At 37.9% G+C, this 22,195-nt stretch overlaps 1 protein-coding gene across 1 annotated transcript in view; it reads left to right on the forward strand.

Annotated features, from left to right (window-relative positions):
- The window catches only part of OSTM1 (osteoclastogenesis associated transmembrane protein 1), a 32,726-nt gene that overhangs the window by 8,917 nt on the left and 1,614 nt on the right, over nt 1-22,195 (forward strand). The window contains exons 3-5 of the mRNA XM_046006143.1: nt 8,411-8,508; nt 16,748-16,915; nt 18,853-19,018. Coding sequence (XP_045862099.1) covers nt 8,411-8,508; nt 16,748-16,915; nt 18,853-19,018 — 432 coding nt within the window. The remainder of the gene's footprint in view (nt 1-8,410; nt 8,509-16,747; nt 16,916-18,852; nt 19,019-22,195) is intronic.

The raw sequence follows: 22,195 nt of genomic DNA on the forward strand, positions 1-22,195 counted from the left end.
GCCTGCTTCCTCCTCTCTCTCTGCCTGCCTCTCTGCCTAGTTGGGATTTCTCTCTGTCAAATAAATAAAATATTAAAAAATATATAAATGTAAAATACTCTCTTTTTCTAAAGAGCAATTAATAGTACATAAAATTAAATGTGAAAAAATTTTTTAATAGAGTTGTGCATTTTCTAGGAAACTGTAAATGCTCAGCAGTGATCTGGCATCAGGTTCTCATTAAATTGCATCTCTAGTAACCAGATCTATTAAACACTATAATTTCATGGGATCCTTACTTTTTTCTTTTTTTAAAGATTTATTTTTTTGAGATGAGGCGGGGCAAAAGGAGAGGGAGAGAGAATCTTATTTCTCTCCATGCTGAGCACAGAACCAGATGCAGGGCTTGAACTTAGGACCCTGAGATTACAATCTGAGTAAAAACCAAGAGTTGGATGCTTAACCAACTGAGCCACCCAGGTGCCCCGACTTTAATTTTCTTAATGAATGATGATAAAGGTTCATTTACTTGTGCACTTAGAAGAAAATCTATTTCCTACCTATTCATTGTTTTTAAAATCATTGACCTTTAGAAATATGTAGAAGAATAAAAGGGATGTTTACTCTTTTAATAAATGGAAGACAACAGTCATATTATGTTACAATTTTAAAGGAATTATGCCTGGTCAGAAGTTTGTTTGGATGTTGTAATTCTGTACTGTAGGAAACTAGTAACTACTACTCCAAAATATGACTATAGGACACCAGAATATGCCACCCCAAAATATGCCTCTTTGTTATGAGGGTAATTTTGAGCTGATTACTTTGATAAACATCAGACACAGAAGAAGCTGTGAAGACAGAGTAGAAGTAACCATTTTATAAGGGAAATTTGTATTTATAAAGAAAATCCCCACTTGTAAGAGTATTTCCTTCTCTGTTACCAAGAACAGATGACTCTAAATCACAAATGAATCTTAAAAATGGAAAAGGCAGGAACATATATCTACATAACTGACCTTACATTTGTTTACCATGCTTCTTCCTGGTTAGTTCTTCATAATCAGCCTCCTCATACTCTTTGTTTTTAGCTGAAGGTGACATTTAATGAATTCTGAATTCTAAGCCATCTCTTTGAGTTACTCATTTTTTCTGTGCGTCTGTCATGTATATATGAGAGGTGCAAATTAACAAACTTCTGTTTGTCTTTCTCTTGTTACCTGTCTTGTTACAGGATCCCTAGTTGAGAACTTAGAAAAATAGAGGGAAAATTATTTTTCCTCTACAATATATACACGAAAATCACGATTAAATTTAAAATTTTCTGGATTATTTGCCTTTTTATATAAATACAAAGAAAAACATTTTTCTCAGAATTTGTGTGAAATTATTAAACTCAAGCCACTGACCCATTACCTTTTGTGATGATCTAGTTAATTAAATTTGCAAATACACCCCTATGGGTGAGGCCAACAATAAGAATCTTTAATGGTGAATAATATGGAATCCATTCATTCTAGCACCTAAGGGATAAAATAGGAAGGGAAAAAATGACAAAGTATGAACAAAAACTACTGATATGTTTAAAAAATTGAGTTTTTGTTGTTGTTTGTTTTTGTTTTTGTTTTGCTTTCATAAAAAATTGTTTTTATTTGACAGAAATCACAAGTAGGCAGAGAGTTAGGCAGGGTTGGGGAGGGGAAGCAGGCTCCCCACTGTGCAGAGAGCCTGATGCAGGGCTTGATCCCAGAACCCTAAGATCATGACCTGAGCCAAAGGCAGAGGTTTTAACCTACCGAGCCACCCAGGTGCCCCTAAAAAATTGTTTTTAATGGAGAGTTAAAAAAATATGGGATCTATTTTGTAAGAATGTATCTTTTGATATAAAATGACTATTTTTTTCATCCTCTCTGCTAGCAAATGCAGAACTATACTTATATTGGTAAAAATCTTTTTAAGTGAATTTAAGAGACTATTTTTTTTTTAAGATTTTATTTATTTATTTGACAAACAGATCACAAGTAGGCAGAGAGGCAGGCAAAGAGAGAGGAAGGGAAGCAGGCTCCCCACTGAGCAGAGAGCCAGCGGACCTTGGGATCATGACCCAAGCCAAAGGCAGAGGCTTTAACCCATTGAGCCACCCAGGCACCCTGAGACTATTTTTTTAAAAGAATATTACTTAAAATATAAAAATACAAAAAAATTTAAAAGATTATTAAAAGGACACCTGGGTGGTTCATTTGGTTGAGCTCCCAACTCTTGGTTTTGGCATGGGTCATGATCTCAGGGTTGTAAGATTGAAACCAGTCTCAGTGTGGAGTCTACTTGTCCCTCTCTGTCCCCCTCTGCCCCTCCCCCTCTCTTTCTCTCTCTTTTAAAAATAAATAAATAAAAGCTTAAAAAAGATTATTAAAAATGTAAAAATATAAAGGCTAAAATGCTGTTTAAAAGTATATTATTAAAATTAATACACTGCCATAAACCACCTTTCCTTTCTACTTGATCTAGCTGTGGGTTGACATCTTGTCTCTGCAGTTATTAGTTGATGAAAGGAAGGCTAGAAACCCAATAGAAAGGAGAGTGCGATCCATGTATCACTCCTGTCCCTTTTATCTTTAGAATTCCTGTGTCTTTGAATGATATTAGTCTTGGTAGGAAAGAAGATTCTGGAAATTGATGGAGACTTAAAAAAAATGTTAACAGCTCAGCTTTTCCAATTCATGTTATAAATAACACGGAAACTAGTTCTTGTGGAGACTGCTAAGTAGTAAAGGAAATATATTAATATTTCTCCTGTACAGAATTTTAAAGCTGTTATCAAAAGTGTATTGTTGAGGGAGACGAACCATGAGAGACTATGGACTCTGAAAAACAACCAGAGGGTTTTGAAGGGGCGGGGGGTGGGGGGTGGGGGGTGGGAGGTTGAGGAACCAGGTGGTGGGTAATAGGGAGGGCACATACTGCATGGAGCACTGGGTGTGATGCCAAAACAATGAACACTGTTATGCTGTAAATAAACAAATAAAAAAAAAAAGTGTATTGTTGACATAGGGATAGCCTTCTTATTGACATACTTCTTAGTTATCCTGTGCATCTGACAGTTGAATAATTAGTAGGCTCACAAGTTTTGATGAGACCATGGATTGTTTTATGGTAAAGTGTTTTGGTTCTCTGTTTTTTCTTTTTTGAACTATATTGAAATATAATAGACATATGAGTTTAAAAAGGTATACAGTGAGGGATGCCTGGGTGGCTCAGTGGGTTAAAGCCTCTGCCTTCGGCTCAGGTCATGATCCCAGGGTCCTGGGATTGAGCCCCGCATCGGCCTCTCTGCTCAGCAGGGAGCCTGCTTCCCCCTCTCTCTCTGCCTGCCTCTCTGCCTACTTGTGATCTCCCTCTCTGTCACATAAATAAATAAAAATCTTTAAAAAAATAAATAAAAAGGTGTACTGTGTATTGATTTAATCTATATTGCAAAATGATTACCATCATGGTGTGAGGTGTAATGTGTCACATAATTAGCATTTCTTTTTTGTGGTAAGAAAGTTTAAGATTGACTCTCTTAGCAACTTTCAAATATAGAAGTATATAAGACAGTATTACTAACTATAATCACCATGCTGTACATTAGATTCCTGGGACTGACTGATCTTTAAACTGGAGGTTTGTATCCTTTGACCAACATCTCCCCATTTTCTTGAGCCCCATGGCAATCACCATCCTTCTCTTTCTGTGAATTCCGCTGGGATTTATTCCTGGACTCTCAGTTCTATTCAGTTGGTCTCCTTTCCTGTGATAAGAGTCAATCTTACCTAGTTGATGGAATTTCCAAGAAAGGGATTTATGATAATTGAGTTTCTTTTGGAAGATCTGTTTTTAGGTAGATAAGGGCAATTCACAGAAAGCTTTCTGCATTTGCTGTTTTTCAAGTGACTTTAGCTCAAAATAATCTTTAAGGCAAAGAGGCATATTTTTAGCACTTACTGTGTCTGTCTGCTTTAAAAGTCAATATTAAGTGGCTCAGTCGGTTAAGCCAGCTCAGGTCATGATCCCAAAGTCTCGGGATTGAGTCCCCAGCGGGCTCCCCATCAGCAAAGAGTCTGCTTCTCCCTCTGTCCCTCCCCCTGCTCGTTCTCTCTCTCTCTCTCTCTCTCACTCTCAGTCTCTCAAATAAATACGTGAAATCTTTTTAAAAAAAAAGGTGAATAATAAAACTACATGGTTAACCAAAATTTTAGTTAAGCAGAACCCCTCTTTCTCATTTTATCTACATGGTAATTTACTAAGCATTAGACTCACTTATTTGTATCTTATAATTTATGAAGTCTTCTGTTTTCATACTCATTAAACCTAATTATGTTCTTCAGGTACAAAGTTCTCAGAGTTTATACTATATTTTCTGAAGCTTGCCCTATTTTTCAAAAATTGGTGATTGTCTCTGTTGTTTTCTATAAAACTAGTTTTACAAAACAGCAGAGATCTTTATGCAAACTCCTAGTGGATGCCAAATACTTTATCTAAAGATGCTAATAATTTCCATCATGATAATTTAGGTCTATGTATCTTAACTTGAATCCTCCACACCTTTAAGAATGCCTCTTGAGCTGATGCTCAAGCCCTCACTGAGAAAGAAGCTATGCTAATCTGTCCTTGATGAGGCTGCATTGATTATCTGAGATGTGGAAAATTCATAATAACCACTTCACTTAGTGCTTATAGGAAGCTTTATTATTACTAATATTCCTTAACTTACTAATTTCTAAAATTTATAGCTTCTCACTGCTTATAACATTATGCTCCCAATTCCTACAAAAGCGTAAAAGAGGAATTTTACTAGAGTTACTTTATTTTAAATCAGAAAGTTAGGGCTCTTTAATAATGAAGACATTTAAAATCCTATTGTATAAATGACCTCCTTTGTGCTTTATAATACCACTCTCTAATGATCATTGAAAAAATTTTGATGGTACTGCATTAATGTGGTACTTAACAAGATGACCAGTCTGTATTAGCTTTTGGTTTAATTTTCAAATTAATTTAAATAAAAAGGAATGGTTGTCAGTAAAGGAGAAGAGATTAAGTTCTTTTGTTCAGAGGAAGCTTCCTTTATAAATGATTTTTTTTTCATTTGTTTTCATTTTCCTTAATTATCCTATAAATTACTTTTTTATAAAGAAATTATTTCAGTTACATACTGTGTAGAGAAGAAATTGCCACTGCTCTCTCACATTCATGTTCTTTATACTGGCTGGTTGTAAGAGTACAGGGACCCACTCCTCTGTCCACATACTGTGTGTCGGTTGCCATGCCGTGGCTCATTAACATGGCTGTGCAGTTGCTGTGGATGAAATTGTATTCCCACTACTCCCTGCAAAATGTCAGCTACAAAACCAGAAAACCTGTTTAATCTTTTCGGCCAATATACTAATATTCTGCATATTTGTAGTTGTGTTTGTTTTTATATATTATGTACTGCCCCTTGCGTGAAAGGATTCAAGGCTACTTTGTGGTGACATTAAACCAGGATTAAGAGGGTTTATGTTATCTTTTTCAAAAAAGAATTTAGTGTGTGAACTCTTCGAAAGCTGACAGATGGAGTGACATTTTCCAATAGTATACTTTATTGCTTTGAATGAGACTCACATTCCTGAGAAGATAAAGATGTACAGAATGCAGAGTCTAAGAGTTCAGGGAGGGCAAGACTCTAGGAATAGGTTCATCAGGGGTCCCCATGCATACCTGGTGCACACCAAGCCCTGCGCTGGGGCATAAGGAGGTGAATAGGGAGGAATTCCAGCTCAGCTTCTGGAGGCAGAGTGCCTTTTTGTGATTACTCTACCCAGAGAGGATGTCTTTTTCTAATTTGCACAAAGGAGTTTTAATGTGCTGGTTGCTGCCCTCCTGCTCACCAGGTTTAAGGCTCATGTCAGTTGCCAATACTGATCAGTTGGTAGTGACTGTTTGAATCCCTGTGTCGGGTAAGATATCTATAAGTAGTGGAGGGAGGAGAAGTGGCATATAGTTATTGATTCCCAGGATTGAACTTTAATGGTTTAGAATATAGATGTGAGGGGCGCCTGGCTGCCTCAGCAGGGAGAGCCTACAACTCTTGATCTCAGGGTGGTGAGTTTGAGCCCCACTTTGGTTGTAGGGCTTGCTTAAAAATAAAATCTTAAAAAATATATAAATGTGAATATTTTATTAATTTCACAGTGTTTGGAAATGCAGTCTCAGGAATCAGACTGAATAGGAATTCCAGGTTTTTCACTTAACAGCTTCGTGACCATAGGCAACTTCCTTAATGCTCTAAGCCTCTGTTCCTTATTTAGAGAATGGGGATAATGATCATGACTGCCTCTTAATATTATGAGAGCATGTGCATATGTCTCAGTGTGTCATAGCCTAGTGTCTCCTGTAGGGGAGGGAAAAGAAAACCTCTTCTCTCTACCCGTTTTATGTTCTCTGGCTGGAACTCTAAATTAGACTGGCCAAAAACAGATTGAGAGAAACAAGTTTATTAACATGTCCCAGTGATGGGAGTGACAGACAGGAGTAATCCAAAGGGATGGCTAGAATTTGGGCTTATCCATTATCTTAGGCCAATCAAAAGAAAAGGGGTTTGGGACTTCTGGGTGGAGGAGGCAAGTTATGGGAAGGTGACCCGGAAAAAGTAGGATAAACAGGGTTGTTTAGTCAGGTCGGTTATGCAGGTTTAAGTTAGAGCCTTTCCATTGGTTAGAGTTGTTAGAGTCCACTTCCTTTCGCCGTGAAGAAGACATCTTTACAAATGGAAATTTCCTTTATAAATGTAAAATTTTGGGGCCCCTGGGTGGCTCAGTGGGGTAAGTCTCTTTGCCTTCTGCTCAGGACATGATCTTGGTGTCCTGGGATCGAGCCCCGCGTCGGGCTCTCTGCTCAGTAGGGAGCCTGCTCCCCCCCACCCCCACCTGTCTCTCTGCCTACTTGTGATCTCTCTCATGAAATAAATAAATAAAATCTTTAAAAAAAAAAAAAGTAGAGTGGAGTAGGTACTAAGGCATAGAAAATATTCGGAACTTTCTTGTGGAATAATTGGTAGGGTGTCTACAAGGATTGTTTTGTGGCCCTGAGATTAGCATTAGAATTGAGTCCCTTAATTATAACCTTAGAATTTTCTCTAATAGTGTGCTGCAAACAGAATTGGGAGTAGAGAAAGTACCCGGAGGTTGTCCAGGATTAGAGATGTTTGTGAGTATGTGGAATGTAAGGAGGTCAAGGACTCCAGAAGAGTGAGACTGAAATGGCTGACCCCAAGTTTCAGGATATGAAACCAGGCACTTGTACCTACATCCTAGATAAATAGAAAGCAAGAGGACTGAACTTGAGCTAATGTTAAGCAAGAGTATCAAGTTCCAGAGGAATAGCATTTATTTCAGATTCTAAAAAAACATGCAAAATAATTGTTTTATTTCCAGACTTGACTTAAAGCCCCTTTATCAGTATTTTAGGCCAGATTCTTACCAGCTTGTTTCTCTGGTCTCACAACTCAATAGATTTAAAAGAGAAAATTGAAAAAGGTTAGATGCAATAGAAGATGGAAGAGACACAGAACTACTAAATTTGACACAAAAAAGGATCAAAAAGCATATGAATTTAGGTTAAATTAGTGTAGGATAAACAGTCTGATGCCCAAACAGCACTAAGAGTACCCTTATTAAGTCAGCATTTGATAGCTGATGTTCATGATTAAGACTTCAGCATATGAGGGGCCCCTGGGTGGCTCAGTGGGTTGGGCCACTGCCTTCGGCTTAGGTCATGATCTCAGGGTCCTGGGATCAAGCCCAGCATCGGGCTCTCTGCTCAGCGGGGAGCCTGCTTCCCCGCTCTCTCTGCCTACTTGTGATCTCCCTTTCTGTCAAATAAATAAAAATAAAATCTTAAAAAAAAAAAAGACTATAGCATATGAAAAATCAACTTAAATTTTATTTGGTATATTGTTTTCTAAAGAGAGGAGAGGATGTGATTATTTTAAGGTTTTTGTGAAAATGGTTATGATATAAAAAAAAGTTTTAGAAACTAAAAGGGGTAAGCTTCATGTATTTGAAAAATTCTTCCTTTTTAAAAAAAAAGATTTATTTATTTGAGAGAGAGACAGTGAGAGAGAGCATGAGAGAGGAGAAGGTCAGAGGGAGAAGCACACTCCCCATGGAGCTGCGAGCCCGATGTAGGACTCAATCCTGGGACTCCAGGGTCATAACCTGAGCTGAAGGCAGTTGCTTAAACAACTGAGCCACCCAGGCACCCTGAAAAATTCTCTTTTGTGCAACACACAATGCTTGTTTGAATAAAGAATTACTATAGTTTGAAACAGAAGATGATTGCTTGAGAGATAAATGACATTTTATAATTTTTGCTGGAGATACATTAACATACGTTTCTGTTTTTTTGACAGATTGTTTAACGAACAAAAGTGAAGAATTATCAAATAGCACACAATACTTCCTCAGTCTATTTAATCAAACCTTGACCTGCTTTGAGCATAACCTCCAGGTATTTTTTTGTGTGATACTTGAAATTAAAACATTGCCTTGTACAAATGCTTAATGAATAATTCAACAATTTTTTTTTTTAGCATTAACTGTTGATATTTACCTATACACACAATGTAGAAGAGTAAGTGGACCTGGATTTTTGCTGAGTTCTTAATATTACTAGCTTTTAGGAAAATCATCAAAACTTCAGTTTTCTCTTATTTGTAAGGTGGGAACAGTAAAATCTGTCCTGCCTACCTTCAAGTATTTCATAGCGAGGATCTGCTGAGATACTGAGTATGAACACATTAACTTAGGCATATGATTGTTTAATTAAAAACACAATGTTGTTCTGACAGTAATTTACCTTGGCTTTGTTAATGCAAGAAGGTATTATGTAATGCAGCGTATGATTCTGTCTATAGGCAGCCAGTTCTTTGCCTTAGTATTTGTTTGACTGTATTTTACCTGCTTCAAAAGGCACTGCTTAGTAAGGTAACTGAATTATAATATAAAAGGTAGCCTTTAAGAAACCTAACCTTGGGGTGCCTGACTGGGTCGGTAAAGCATGTGACTCGATCTCGGGAATGTGAATTCAAGCCCCATGTTTGATGTAGAGATTACTTAAAAAAATAGAATCTTAAAAAAAAAAAAAGAAAAAGAAACCTCTTTCTGGTTTTTGTTTTCTCCACCTCTGACCCTTGAATGTTGGTCTTGGAACTTTCCTGGTGGTTTCGAGGGGTGAGATTGGAACTCTCATAAAATCCTAGATTTGGAATTTGCTTAACAAGTAAGTAATCCCTGCAAATAGATGTAAAAATGTTGAGTATATGATATATATGATTTCATCTTTAATCAATGTGATGACACAGGATCACGAATTTCCCTGAGAATAAGAACTATTAGAAAAGCAGGTCCCAACATGTGTTCTGCAAGATGTTAATACATGGCCACAAGAAAAGGTTCAGTGTTCTGATAAGGTTGGGAAATGCTTTACTACAGGACTTTAGAACTTTAGTGGACGAATATACGATGTAAAACTCCAAATGGTAATTTTTATATACAAGTCTATTTGACCAGTTCCTCTTTGGTTGTAAGTGTTCTGATGAATGTTTTAGGGAAATCAACATTTTTCTTGGGATGTTAGTTGCAAATATTTTCTCCTAGTTTATTGTTTATTTTTTCATTCTGCTTTTCTTTTTGTTATGAGGAAAATTTTAATTTTTGTATCATCAGTTTTATCAAAAAATGTTAATAGCTTGCAGACTTGGTGTCACATTAGAAGGTTTTCACCACTTTGTGATTATTTTTTTTTTTTTTTTTTTTTTTTAAGATTTTATTTATTTATTTGACACAGAGAGAGATCACAAGCAGGCAGAGAGGCAGGCAGAGAGAGAGGAGGAAGCAGGCTTCCCTCTGAGCAGAGAGCCCGATGTAGGGCTCGATCCCAGGACCCTGAGATCATGACCCGAGCCGAAGGCAGAGGCTTAATCCACTGAGCCTAAAATTTCTCCTGTGATTTTTTTTTTTTTTTAGAGATTTTATTTATTTATTTATTTGAGAGAGACAGAGATAGTGACAGAGAACAGGATCAGGGAGGAGAGGGAGAAGCAGGCTTCCTGCTGAGCAGGGAGCCCTCAGCAGGACCCTGAGATCATGACCTGGGCTTTAACCTACTGAGCCACCCGGGTGCCCTCTCTTTTGATTTCTTTTAGTAATTTAATGTTTTCATTTTCTGCATTTAAACATCTTTTCTCTATCTGAAATGTATTTTGGTGTACGATGTGAGGCATAGCTCCAAGCCTTTTTCCCTGATGAAATGAATCGTAGAACCACGTTAAAAATAAATTCAATCAATTTTAAGATTTTATTACAGTTACATTACATTTTAGATCCATCATTTGGAAATAATTGACATGCTTATGATACTGAGCTTTCCTGTTTAGGAATATGATATATTCTCTTTTTATTGCTGTAAAATAGAATATAAGGCTCACAGTTCAGTGGCATTAAGTATATTCACGTCGTAGTGCAACTGTCACCAGCATCCGTCCCCATAAGTGTTTCAAACTCAGGCTCTGTATCCATTAAGCAGTGATTCCCCATGTCCTCCTCCTCTAGCCCCCAGCAACCACCATCTTTCTCTATTTTTTAAATGTCCTCTAACACAGTCTTACTGATTTATTTAGTTTCGTATAGGTTTTATACATTTCCAACGCTTATTCCAAGGTATTCTATTGCTTTTGGTGCCATTGTGAATGACATCTTTTCTTTCCCCACCACAGATTTTCACTGGTTGCTTTCTTTTAAAATGTTTTATTTTGGAATAATTTTAGATTTACAGAAAAGTTGCATAGGTAACGCAGAGAATTCCTGTATATTGCTGACCCAGTTTCCCCAGATGTTAGCCTGTGGTGCCATGGTCTGTTTGTCAAAACTAAGAAATCAGCATTGGTACAGAGCTGTTAACTAAATGCCAGACTTTATTCTGATTTTACCACTTTCCCACTAATGTCCTTTTTCTGTTTTAAGGATCCATTCCAGGATAACAAGTAACTGGTCACTCCTTAAAATTTCTATAATATATGTAGCTACATTCCCTTTCTTATTCCAAATGCTATTTTTTTGTGAGTTATTTCTTCCCTTGAGTTTTCTTTAGGTTTAAGGGTACGTTCGTTTTTATTGATCTTTCCAAAAACTTGTGTTTGGTTTTATTTATTATTTCCCGAGTGTTTTTTTCCCCCCTTAATGTGTTTGTTTATTCTTTTGCATTTGTTAATTCCTCCTACAATCTTTCGGTTAATTTTGTCTTTTTTTTTTTCTTAAAGATTTTATTTATTTATTTGACAGGCAGAGATCACAAGTAGGCAGAGAGGCAGGCAGAGAGAGAGGGGGAAGCAGGCTCCCTGCTGAGCAGAGAGCCCAATGCAGGGCTCCATACCAGGACTCTGGGATCATGACCTGAGCCGAAGGCAGAGGCTTTAACCCACTGAGCCACCCAGGCACCCCTAATTTTGTCTTTTTTTCTAGTTCTTTGAGTTGACTGGTTAATTTTGTTCCAGCTTTTCTTGCTCAACAATAAAATAATTTTCAGGTTGTAAAGTTTATAACTTTGGCCTTTCTGAAAATAGATTCTGATATAAAGGGATTACATTGCATTTATTTCTAAATTTCTAATTTTAATTTTGATTTGTTCGTTGACTTAAGAATTCTTTGGAAGATTGTTTTTTAATAGGAGTGACATGATTTCTTTTATTTGCATTAGTACATCTCAAGTTTTATTGAAATTGTGACCAGTAAATGTAGCCTATCTATATTTTGGAATTTATTGAGATATCTTTGTGATTTAATAATTATTAAAAATGTTTTTAAAAGATTTATTTATTTTAGAGAGCACAAGCAGGAGGGGCAGAGGGAGAGGGAGAAAGAATCTCAAGCGGACTCCACACTGAGGGCAGAGCCTGATGTGGGGCTTGATCCCAGTGCCCTGAGATCAAGACCTGAGCCAAGACCAGGAGCTGGATGCTTAACCAACTAAGCTGCCCAGGCACCCCTGAAGGTTTCATTACGTAAGCATGATTGGTTAACTGGTGATTAACTCTGTCTCCAGCTCCTCTTCCCTCCTTAGAGGTCAGAGGTAGGGCTGAAAGTTCCAACCCCCAATCATGCTTTCTGGTGAACAGCCTGCATCCCGAAGCTGAAGGGGACCCCCAGCCACCAGCCATCTGATTAGCATACAGAGACACTCTTTTTATCTGCATACTCCAAAGGTTTTTAGGAGCTATGTGCCAGGAGCCAGGACAAAGACCAAATATCTATTTCCCATTATTACCACACTTAGCCTCCTGGGGTCTGTGACAATTTTTCAGTCTTTCCTCTTTCTCGTGACTGATAATTTTCAGGAATACTGGTCAAATATTTTATAGAATGTCCCTCAATTTGAGTTTGTCTAACGGGACTGTGGGTTTTGGGGAAGAGCACTGCAGAAGTGAAGTGTCCTTCTTGCCACATCCTGTCAGAGATACACACTAATGACCTGGTTTATCCCTGACGGTGTTATCCTCATCACCTGGGCAGAGTAGTGCTTGCAGGTCTCTTCAATGGAAAGTTACCTTTTTCTTCCTCTTTCCATATTCTATTCTTTGGAACCAAGTTATGAAGTAACAGGAATGGGGGTGGGGAAGTTAAGCTTTAAGTCCTGGAGGGGTGAGCATTTACTTAAATGATTTAGCAATCTTTCTGTAAGGAGGATTCGCCGCTTCTTCCACAGTTATTTATTTATATCAATATAGGCTCAGGGACATTTATTTCATACCTTGGGTTGTAATTAATTTTTAAAAGTTTTTCTCCTGAGGTGCCTGGCTGCCTTCGTCTCAGGTCATGATCCCAGGGTCCTGGATCAAGTCCCACGTGGGACTCCCTGCTCAGCAGGGAACCTGCCTCTCCTTCTCCCTCTGCCTGCTGTTCCCCTTGCTTGTGCTCTCTCTCTTTTTCTCTGTGTCAAATAAATAAATAAAATCTTTAAAAAAATAAAAGTTCCCTCCTATTTGTTGAGTGAATTCTTTTTCATTGAGGCATTGGCTCTGCTGCCTATTAATCTATTTTCCCTTTGAATAATTTTATTTGCTTGTTTTTTTAAAATTTGTTTTGTTTTCTTTTTCTATCCATTGTTAGGCTCATCTTAATTTCTCATGTGTTTATGTGGTAATGTAGTAGGATGATTGTACAGTGTTGGGAGGGCTGGAAGAAATCTCTCTCTCTCTCTCCATGTAGAATTTGGTTTCTGTAGCTTGGCTTTCAAAAGTTCCCTCAAGCAGGCTCTATGCACTCGTTTCAACAAATATTTGTTGGGCACTGATTATGTGCCAGGAGGCAGTGTTTTGGGCACTGAGGATAGAGCAGTAACCAAGACAGGTAAGATTTCTGTTTTTATGAACTGTGTCCTAGTAGGGGTAAGATTAATAACAAAGAAATGAGGTAATTAAGAGTAATGAGTCCTGGAAAAGGAGTGTATGTAGTGTACTACATTAGGTGGGCAGGAGTACCTCTCCGAGCAGGTGAATTTTGAGATGATCTAAAGTTTAAGATAGAGTCAGCCACGGGAACAGTGTTTTCCTTAGGAGCAAGGATAAAGGCCTTGGGGAAGAGAATAAGCTTGGTATGTGGCAGGAATAGGAAGAAGGCCCATTTGGCTGGCGCACAGTGGGCATATGTGAATGTGATATGGGGAGATAGGCAGAGGCCAAATCATGTAGGGCTGTGCAGAACAAAGGAAGAAATATGGATTGAATTTTAAGCACAATGGGAAGCCATTTAAATCAGGAATGTGACATGATATGAATTGCATGTTAATACCACATTCTGGCTGCCCTGTGGAGAAACTCAGTTGAACCTAGGCAAGAATGGAAAGAAGGAACCTAATTAAGAGCCTGTCACAGGAGAGAGATGGTATGGACTGGGGTACTGGCTGCAGTGTTGGAGAAATGTAGATCAGTTCAGGATTTATTTTGGAAGTGTATCTAAGAAGACTTGCTGGTAGATTGGGTCATTCCTGAGAACGGTGGAGGCTGATGGAAAAGGAAGAAGAACCAGGGTTCTCCTAGGCTTTTGGCTCTCAGTAGTTGGGAGGATGATGGAGCCTCAGGAAAGCCTGGTTGTAAGGGATTGGGGATTAAGGATTCTGTCTTGAACAAGTTAATATGAAATAGCTATGAAGTATCTAAGTTGAAGTATCGAATAGTGTTATAAATGAAATGGGAGCACAGGGGAGACGTGTGAGCTAGAGATAGAGATTTGAGAATCGTCAGATCAGGTACAGATGACATTTAAAGCCATGAGACTGGATGTGAGTGAGTGAAGCTATGATGATATAAAGAAGCCCCAAAGACTGAGTCCTGGGGATATTAAAGGTAGTGTGTGTGTGTGTGTGTGTGTGTGTAAGGGAACCAGCTACAGAGACAGTGGTGCACTGGGACGCAGGGGTGGGAGAGCACCTGGCTCTGGGGGGTTCCAAGTACACCCGATTTGGCCGCGCATTGGACTAAATCCAAAGGCAGAGAAATGAATGGTGATGGTGTTGAAACCAGAAAGGAATGTCTGTGAGGCCTACACTGGGAAGTGGGGTGGGGGTGGGGGATGGGGGGTGGGCTAGCCTCTAAAAGACTGTCACCAAAGTGCCTGCCAAACTCCTTCCAGGTTTATATAAGGAAAATGTGGGACAAAGGTGGGTGGATACCTGCAGGTAGTCTTTGAAGGTCAAACGGATCATTGTCATGGAATCATTCCGGGTGGGGTCTTACAGGCTGTTCTTAGGCTGGCTTCAGGGGGGTCGTGTTGGCTCCCCTTAGGGGATGCTCTGCCCTCAGGGTCTTCCACTTGAGCTGAGAGACCAATGGGAAAGAGAACCCTACTAAAAAAATCTGAGTTAAAAGGGAAGTAACGAAGTCCTCTTTCAAGGGTAGCAATGAAACTGGTGAGGTGGGCTGCCGTAGTTAAGTGTTTATAGATGGCTTCTCTGGAAACCTGTACTATCTTGGTGGCTGTGGAAAGACTGTTTTTTGTGGATGGATTTGTTGGCAAGTTAGGGCTACTGTGCTCACCTGTTGGATCTCTAGAGGACAGTGGGTGGGCACAGAGGATCAAGGTTCACAAGGGACTGGTTCTGGTGAGTCCCTCTGGGGCAGGTATTGTAGCTTGTCTTATAATACAACCTTCCTGTGAGGAGACTTGCAGGTCACCTCTTCCTATTTTAGGTGTTACTCAAGTGCCTGGATTTACCTTTCTTTTCTTAAATCTCTTCAGTAAGGAAATCAGGACACAAGGCACTGGGTGGGATCTGTCATCCTCTTCCCAGAACGCTACTTCCTCATTCCTTTCAAACACTGCAAAACTTTTTATCCTTCGGCTCTGCCATGGTTTATTCAGTCAGTCCCTGTGTTGATGGAGATTTTTGTCTGGTTCAGTATTTTACTATTACAAACATGACTTTTTTTTTCCATATAACTTGGAGTATTTCTCTGACTTTATGTGTCTGGTAGATTCCTAGAAGTGAAATTATTCTGTCAAAAGGTATGTGCGTTTTACATTTTCATATCAGTGGCTAAATTACATTCCCCTTTCAAGGTTCTGTGCTCTATATTTGACCTAACACATTTAGCTAAATGCACCATGGTTCTGTGAAAAACAGGTCATGTGCTTTTTCTTGTGGCAAAACTAAGGAGACTGTTTCTCTGTCAGATAGATGGTGAGGGTAACATTGGGGGGCTACATCAGTTTAATTCCTTTAATTTTTCTTCTTTTTCATTCCAGAGTTTTCCTTTAGACTCTAAGGTAAAGAATAAGGGGAAATAAAGCAGGAATGTGAACTGACTGGTTAGCAAACTTGTTCTTGAAAAGACAAATGTCGGTTCGGGAAGTAGAAACGGTTGAGATTCAGTAATATAATATCTTATATGTTATATCCACTACCTTCACATTAGGTTATATAATTCTTTGGCAATAGTCCCTTTTGTTGACTAGAGAGGCCTGGATTACAAGCCTTGGGATAAGAGAGCGGAGTGGGGATGTAGTTTTGGTGCCTTTTCCTTCCCCATTGATAAAGTCCCCTCTGTTTCAGTAAGGCAAACTTCAGTGTTAAGTCAGCTCAGGCAAGGACATATTTTATTTATTCTGTGAGAGTAGGCTAGATAATGACCAGATGATTTAGGAAATTTTTGGTATTTAGGCATTAGTAATTTGGCATCTGAGCTGCTGTTCTCTGTTACCAGTGGCTAGTACAGTGGTTTTCTTTCTCCCTTCCTTCCTTCCTTCTTTCCTTCTTTTAGATTTTATTTATTTTAGAAAGAAAGAAAGAAAGACAACATGAATGGGAGGGCAAGAGGGAGAGAGAAAATCTCAAGCAGACCCCACACTAAGCATGGAGCCCACTGCAGGGCTTGATCCCAGGACCCTGTGATCATGACCTGATTCAAAGCCAAGAGTCATATGCTTAACTGACTGTGCCACCCAGGCACCCCTGGTTTTTGCTATATGCTTGCCTTTCATACCAGGTCTCTAGTCCTTGAGATCTATAATACAGGTAGTGGTAGCAATATATTATAGATGATAAAACTGAGGCTCAACAGTGATTTACTAACCTGTCTAGCATCACAGCTCCACACTTCAATGTGCTATATTTTTCCTGTACTTGTACTCTAGGAGGCCAAATAGCTTATGTTAAAGAGATGTAAAGTATATTATATGTGCCTTTGATGTTTTAGGGGAGCATTCACAGTCTTCAGCAGTTAAGGAATTATTCAGAAGTTTGCAAAAACTGTCGTGAAGCATACAAAACTCTGAGTAGTTTGTACAATGAAATGCAGAAAATGAATGAACTTGAGAATAAGGCTGAATCTGGAACACATTTATGCATTGATGTGGAAGATGCAGTAAGTAATTCACTTCTGATATGATGTGTATTTTGCGGTGTTGTTGATTGTGCCTTTAGTATCATTTTCCCCTTTACAGGTATACTGGAATCTGCATATGCTGTCTTCAACTAGGAATAACTGGTTATAAGTAGTCAAGTTTTAGAATATCCTGATCTGTCAAACTGAAATGGACACTAATCAAGTACTTCATAAATGAGTTGAGAATTTGGTATATTTGGTCTTTCAAGTTTGATGATATGTTTCATTTGGAGAGGCATTGGTGTTATATGTTTACATTTCAGTTTCTTCTGTGCTTGTTGCTAATTAAAGAAGTCTTTGGTTTGCTATCATTGTGTTTCTGCAACCATTTATATCCCACTGCTTTTATTTTTCATTATCATCTGAAAATTTTAATTTGTTTTCTTATTTATAGCCTGTCACCCCTCACTAAAATATTAGCCACATGAGGACAAGGACCTCATGTCCTTTTTTGTTTGCTGTTCAGTATGTAGCCTAGCATGTAGTGGGCCTATTAGTAATGTGTATTGATTGGTCAAGAGCCTTTTCCTCCATGGTATAGGCTGCCTTCACATGGGGCACCACTAGATGGCGTTCCTGCCTTTTTATGGGACTATAGTGCCTGAGTTTTGAGGCATCCAAGGAAAGAGAAATTACTGGCTCAAAGAGAGCTTAAGGTCCAAATTGAGAAACTTAATGGTTGAGAATCATGAATGTGAATAACAGCTCAGAGTGAACTATAGTCCATCAATAATATTCGAGATGGTAAAAAGCACTTAATATCAAACAAAATGGGTGCACCATGGGGATTTTTGGTTTTTTTACTGCTGTAATGTCTGGGTTAGTACCTGGTTCCAATAGGCTCTCTATAAATACTAAATGTATGTTTTAAGAATAATAGTCTATTTCATAATTTTTAAATAAAGAAAAATGAATATTGATTCTCTGACATAAGTTGGTTTACACAGGACATCAACATGATCGATCCCCTGTTTTAGAACATCCTTCTTATAATAAGCAAAACTTAGCAGTAAACATACAAAGCACCAATTGCAAATCGAATCTCAGACAAAATTCAGGCAAGAACATTATTAAATTTATTTTCAACATTAACTTTGAGAGTTTCCATATATCACTTAGCATGTTTGACAGAAGCCATGGGCTCAATGAAAATGAGGTATTGCTGCCCCTAAATGTTGGTTTTTACTATATGCGGCTAAATAAGATATTATCTAATACAGTTTCCATGATTCATTAGATATTATATACTTAAATTGCTTGCCATACGAATCTTTCATAATATCTTGGGTAATATGCTAAACATTTCAGAGATAATCATCTCTTGAAGAGCAGCTATATTTAGTTGATATTTTTATTTCCAGTCTAAAAATAATGCGGCAGGCTCAGTGAGATTATATATGTAACATAAGAAAAAAGTTTTTTGTTTTTTGTAAGCCTTCCCCCCTAGTTTTATTGAGGTATAATTGACAAATAAAATTGTAATATATTTAAAGTGTGCAGTGTGATAATTTGATATACACACATTGTGAAAGGGTTTGCACAGTCGAGTTAATTAACACACCCATCACCTCACATAATTACCCTTTTCAATCTTTTTTAATGAATGAAGCATTGTCTAACCATATTCGTATTGTTACAGATTCTCTGTTTACGATCTGTGAGGTTGGCATTCTTTGGATGGTGCTGTGAATTTAGAATATGAAATTTCTATATGGATATAAACTTACAGAATGACTGTGAACTTACATAATGACTGTGAACTTCCCTGGCAGAAGACATTGTTTTCAACTACCAATAGATTTTTTAGGGATATATATTTAAATTCTGGATGCCTGTTATGTTATTAATAAAACAATTATATGAATTGAAGACAAATTAAATGTAAAATAAAATAATTTTATTTGTTACTGTTCTAGATGAATATTACCCGGAAACTTTGGAGTCGAACTTTCAATTGTTCAGTCCCTTGCAGTGACACAGTGCCTGTCATCGCTGTTTCTGTGTTTATTCTCTTTCTACCTGTTGTCTTTTACCTCAGTAGCTTTCTTCATTCGGAGCAAAAGAAACGCAAACTCATTCTACGTAAGTTCCTTTTGACAACTGTTTATTTATTTAGCTAACACCTGTATTTTAAACACCTAGGCCTGTTTTAGAAATGATGTATATACTCTGCAAACTCAAACTGTATTAAGCTAAAAAAGCTCTTTGCTTCAAATTTTAGTTACACTTACTAATAGAAGAGATATGTAAGAAGTTTATAATTACAGATAATCAAAGTCAACAGTATAGGATCTTTTGGATGTTTTAATTGAGAAAGCGTGGAATAAAGTTGGCAGCAACAGAAGAATAGCAACAAAGGTTTTACAGACTTGAAATGACCATACTAGGGAGATAGACAGCTCTTAGGCCCATTGAAGCCATGGCAGAGCCACCCAGAAAGCCATCTAAAAGGCACGTAGAAACTATGGTGAAAACACAGATGATTTATGAACAAATTAGAATCCTAGTTGCAAGATCATTACTTGACATATAGCATGTGCTCAACACATACTCCCCATCAAATAGGGCAGAGCAGAAAAAGCACTAACTAGAAAATCCCATCTAGCTGAAGAAGAGTGGCTTCTAAGTGTCATGGTTTCTTATTTATTATCAGGATGAAGATATGGGCTTATCCCTTAGTAATTTTAATTTTAATTAATTTATTTTTTAAAGATTATTTATTTATTTGACAGAGATCACAAGCAGGCAGAGAGGCAGGCAGAGAGAGAGGAAGGGAAGCAGGCTCCCCGCTGAGCAGAGAGCCCGACGCGGGGCTCGATCCTGGGATTATGACCTGGGCCAAAGGCAGAGGCTTTAACCCACTGAGCCACCCAGGCGCCCAGTAATTTTAATTTTTTAAGTAGAGAATGCCTTTTGTAGAAAAAAGTTGGGCTTCTTTTCTCTTAAAAATTATTCTAGTCTAGGAACCTATGAAATAAAAATTCTTTCCCTTATAAATTTTTCTTTTTTTTCTTTCTTTCTTTCTCTTTGTCTTTTACTCTTTCTTTCCTTCCTTTCTTCCTCCCTTTCTTCCAGCTTTACCTGTTTTAGAGAGAGGGCATGAGCAGGAGGGAAGGGTAGAGGGAGAGAGAAAGTCAAGCAGACTGCACTGAGCATGGAGATCATGAGATCATGGCCTTAGCTGGAATCAAGAATTGGGATCCCTAACTGACTGAGCCACCCAGGCACCCCCTTTCTTAGTTCTTCATAGTTTATTTAACCTCACTTTTAATATATCTAACTAAAAAAAGGTTACTTACAGATCAGTTTTAACTGAATTTGTAGTGTTTTGTCTCCTTGAGAAGCTAGCTAATAGAGGGAAGAGTCTTTAATATGAGAGTATTTAGTAAAGCTTTTCAATGATTGCTAGCAGTCTGTAAAATAGGTAATAACTCAGTCCTAAAAGCACTTATTTAGAATAATAACAAAGTGTTGCAGGGAACTCACTATTGAAAAACTTTATTTTTTCGGGACTTGGTGTACTTTTAAAGTTTAGCATCTTATCTATTTTGCAAATAATTTAACTCTGTGGAAGATATTTACTGCTTCTGATCAGGTTTTTTGTATGTTTGTTTTCTAAAGCACTACCATCCATCTGTTTGTACAAGCCACAAACCTTGTTATCTTTAATTTCTTAATTCTTTTCTTTTTTTATTTCCCTATTCCCGTATTCTCTTTCCCACACCTTTTCACTACCATCAACAAGTACCAATAGCCCTACTTCCAAAAATGTATTTTAAATGATCTTTTCTGTACTTCCATGATAATACCCTACCCTAAGTCATCCCATCTCTTAACCACCCATGCAGGAGTGCCCTAACTGGTATCCCTGCTTCCATTTTTTTGACCCACTACAATCCATTCTTCGTATAGTGGCTAGAGTAATTTTTTAAACACAAATCGTACTATGCTTTTTTCCCACTTAAAACCCTTCATGTGTTTCTGTTGCATCTAGAATAAAATTGAAACTTAACTTCTAAGCTATGTGTGACCTGGTCTCCCATCTACCTTTCTAAACTCACTGTATCCACTCTTCTCTTTGCTCATGACGCTCTATGTAGGTAGCCTGGCCTTCTTTCTGCTCCTCTCAAACACCGGACTCATTCACACTGCCCCCTTCCCAAAGCTTTTATACTGGCCCTCCCTACTTCCCCTTGACTGACTCCTTGACATTCAGGTCTTAGGTCAGGGATTACTTACTTAAAGTTACCTTTTATGACCCGCATAAGAATACATCCTTCTTTTAATTCTCCTATATCTATAATCTTTTTTAAATGATACTTAATCACTTTTTAAATGAACTTTTTCATTTATTTTCTACCTTATTTGTTTGTCTCTCCTTGCTTCTTTGTTCATTTATTTTCTACTTAGTTTATCTCTTACAGTTGACTCAACTGTAAGCTCCATCAGAATAAGGATTTTGTTTATCTTGTTCATCACTATATCACCACCATCTAGAAAATACCAGGCCTATAGTAGGTGCCCAAAAATATTCATCAAGGGCCGCCTGGGTGGCTCTTTGGGTTAAAGCCTCTGCCTTCGGCTCAGGTCATGATCCCAGGGTCCTGGGATTGGTTCTGGGACTGAGCCCTGCATCGGGCTCTCTGCTCAGCAGGGAGCCTGCTTCTCTCTCTCTCTCTCTCTGCCTGCCTCTCTGCCTACTTGTGATCTCTGTCAAATAAATAAATAAAATCTTTAAAAAAAAATCTAAAAAATTCATCGAATAAAAGAACATTGTATTTAATGCAGCATTTCCTAGAGTGTGTTCCTTAAAATACTAATCCTGTGAAATTCCTTTTTATGATCTTTATAATGTACCTGAATATAAATTAAAGGCCCTAAGATTACATTCCCAAAACATGACAATAGAACTTTTGCATAACACCTGTTAATGTTTCCTGGAAGCATTGTTTATGAATTGATTTATGAATTTAAGAAAATGCTAGTGTAAGCGAACAGTTCTTACGCTGTTACCTGATGGACTTTGTTACTTACTTTTCTTTATGCCACAACTTTTTATGCCCCCATTTGTTAAGTCCTGTGGTAGGAATTAGGGATTAAAAAAAGGAAAAAGGCGCAATATATACCCTCAAAGAACACACTGCTGTAATCCAGTTACTACAACAGATGTAGTGGAAGCATACAGTGTGGTTGGAATAAGACTAGGAGAGTAAGACTAACTCTGCATTTGGGATGTTGGAACTCATCATTAGATGACGA

The sequence above is a fragment of the Meles meles genome, chromosome 5, assembly GCF_922984935.1.
Source record: "Meles meles chromosome 5, mMelMel3.1 paternal haplotype, whole genome shotgun sequence".
In the NCBI taxonomy this organism is placed as follows: Eukaryota; Metazoa; Chordata; class Mammalia; order Carnivora; family Mustelidae; genus Meles; species Meles meles.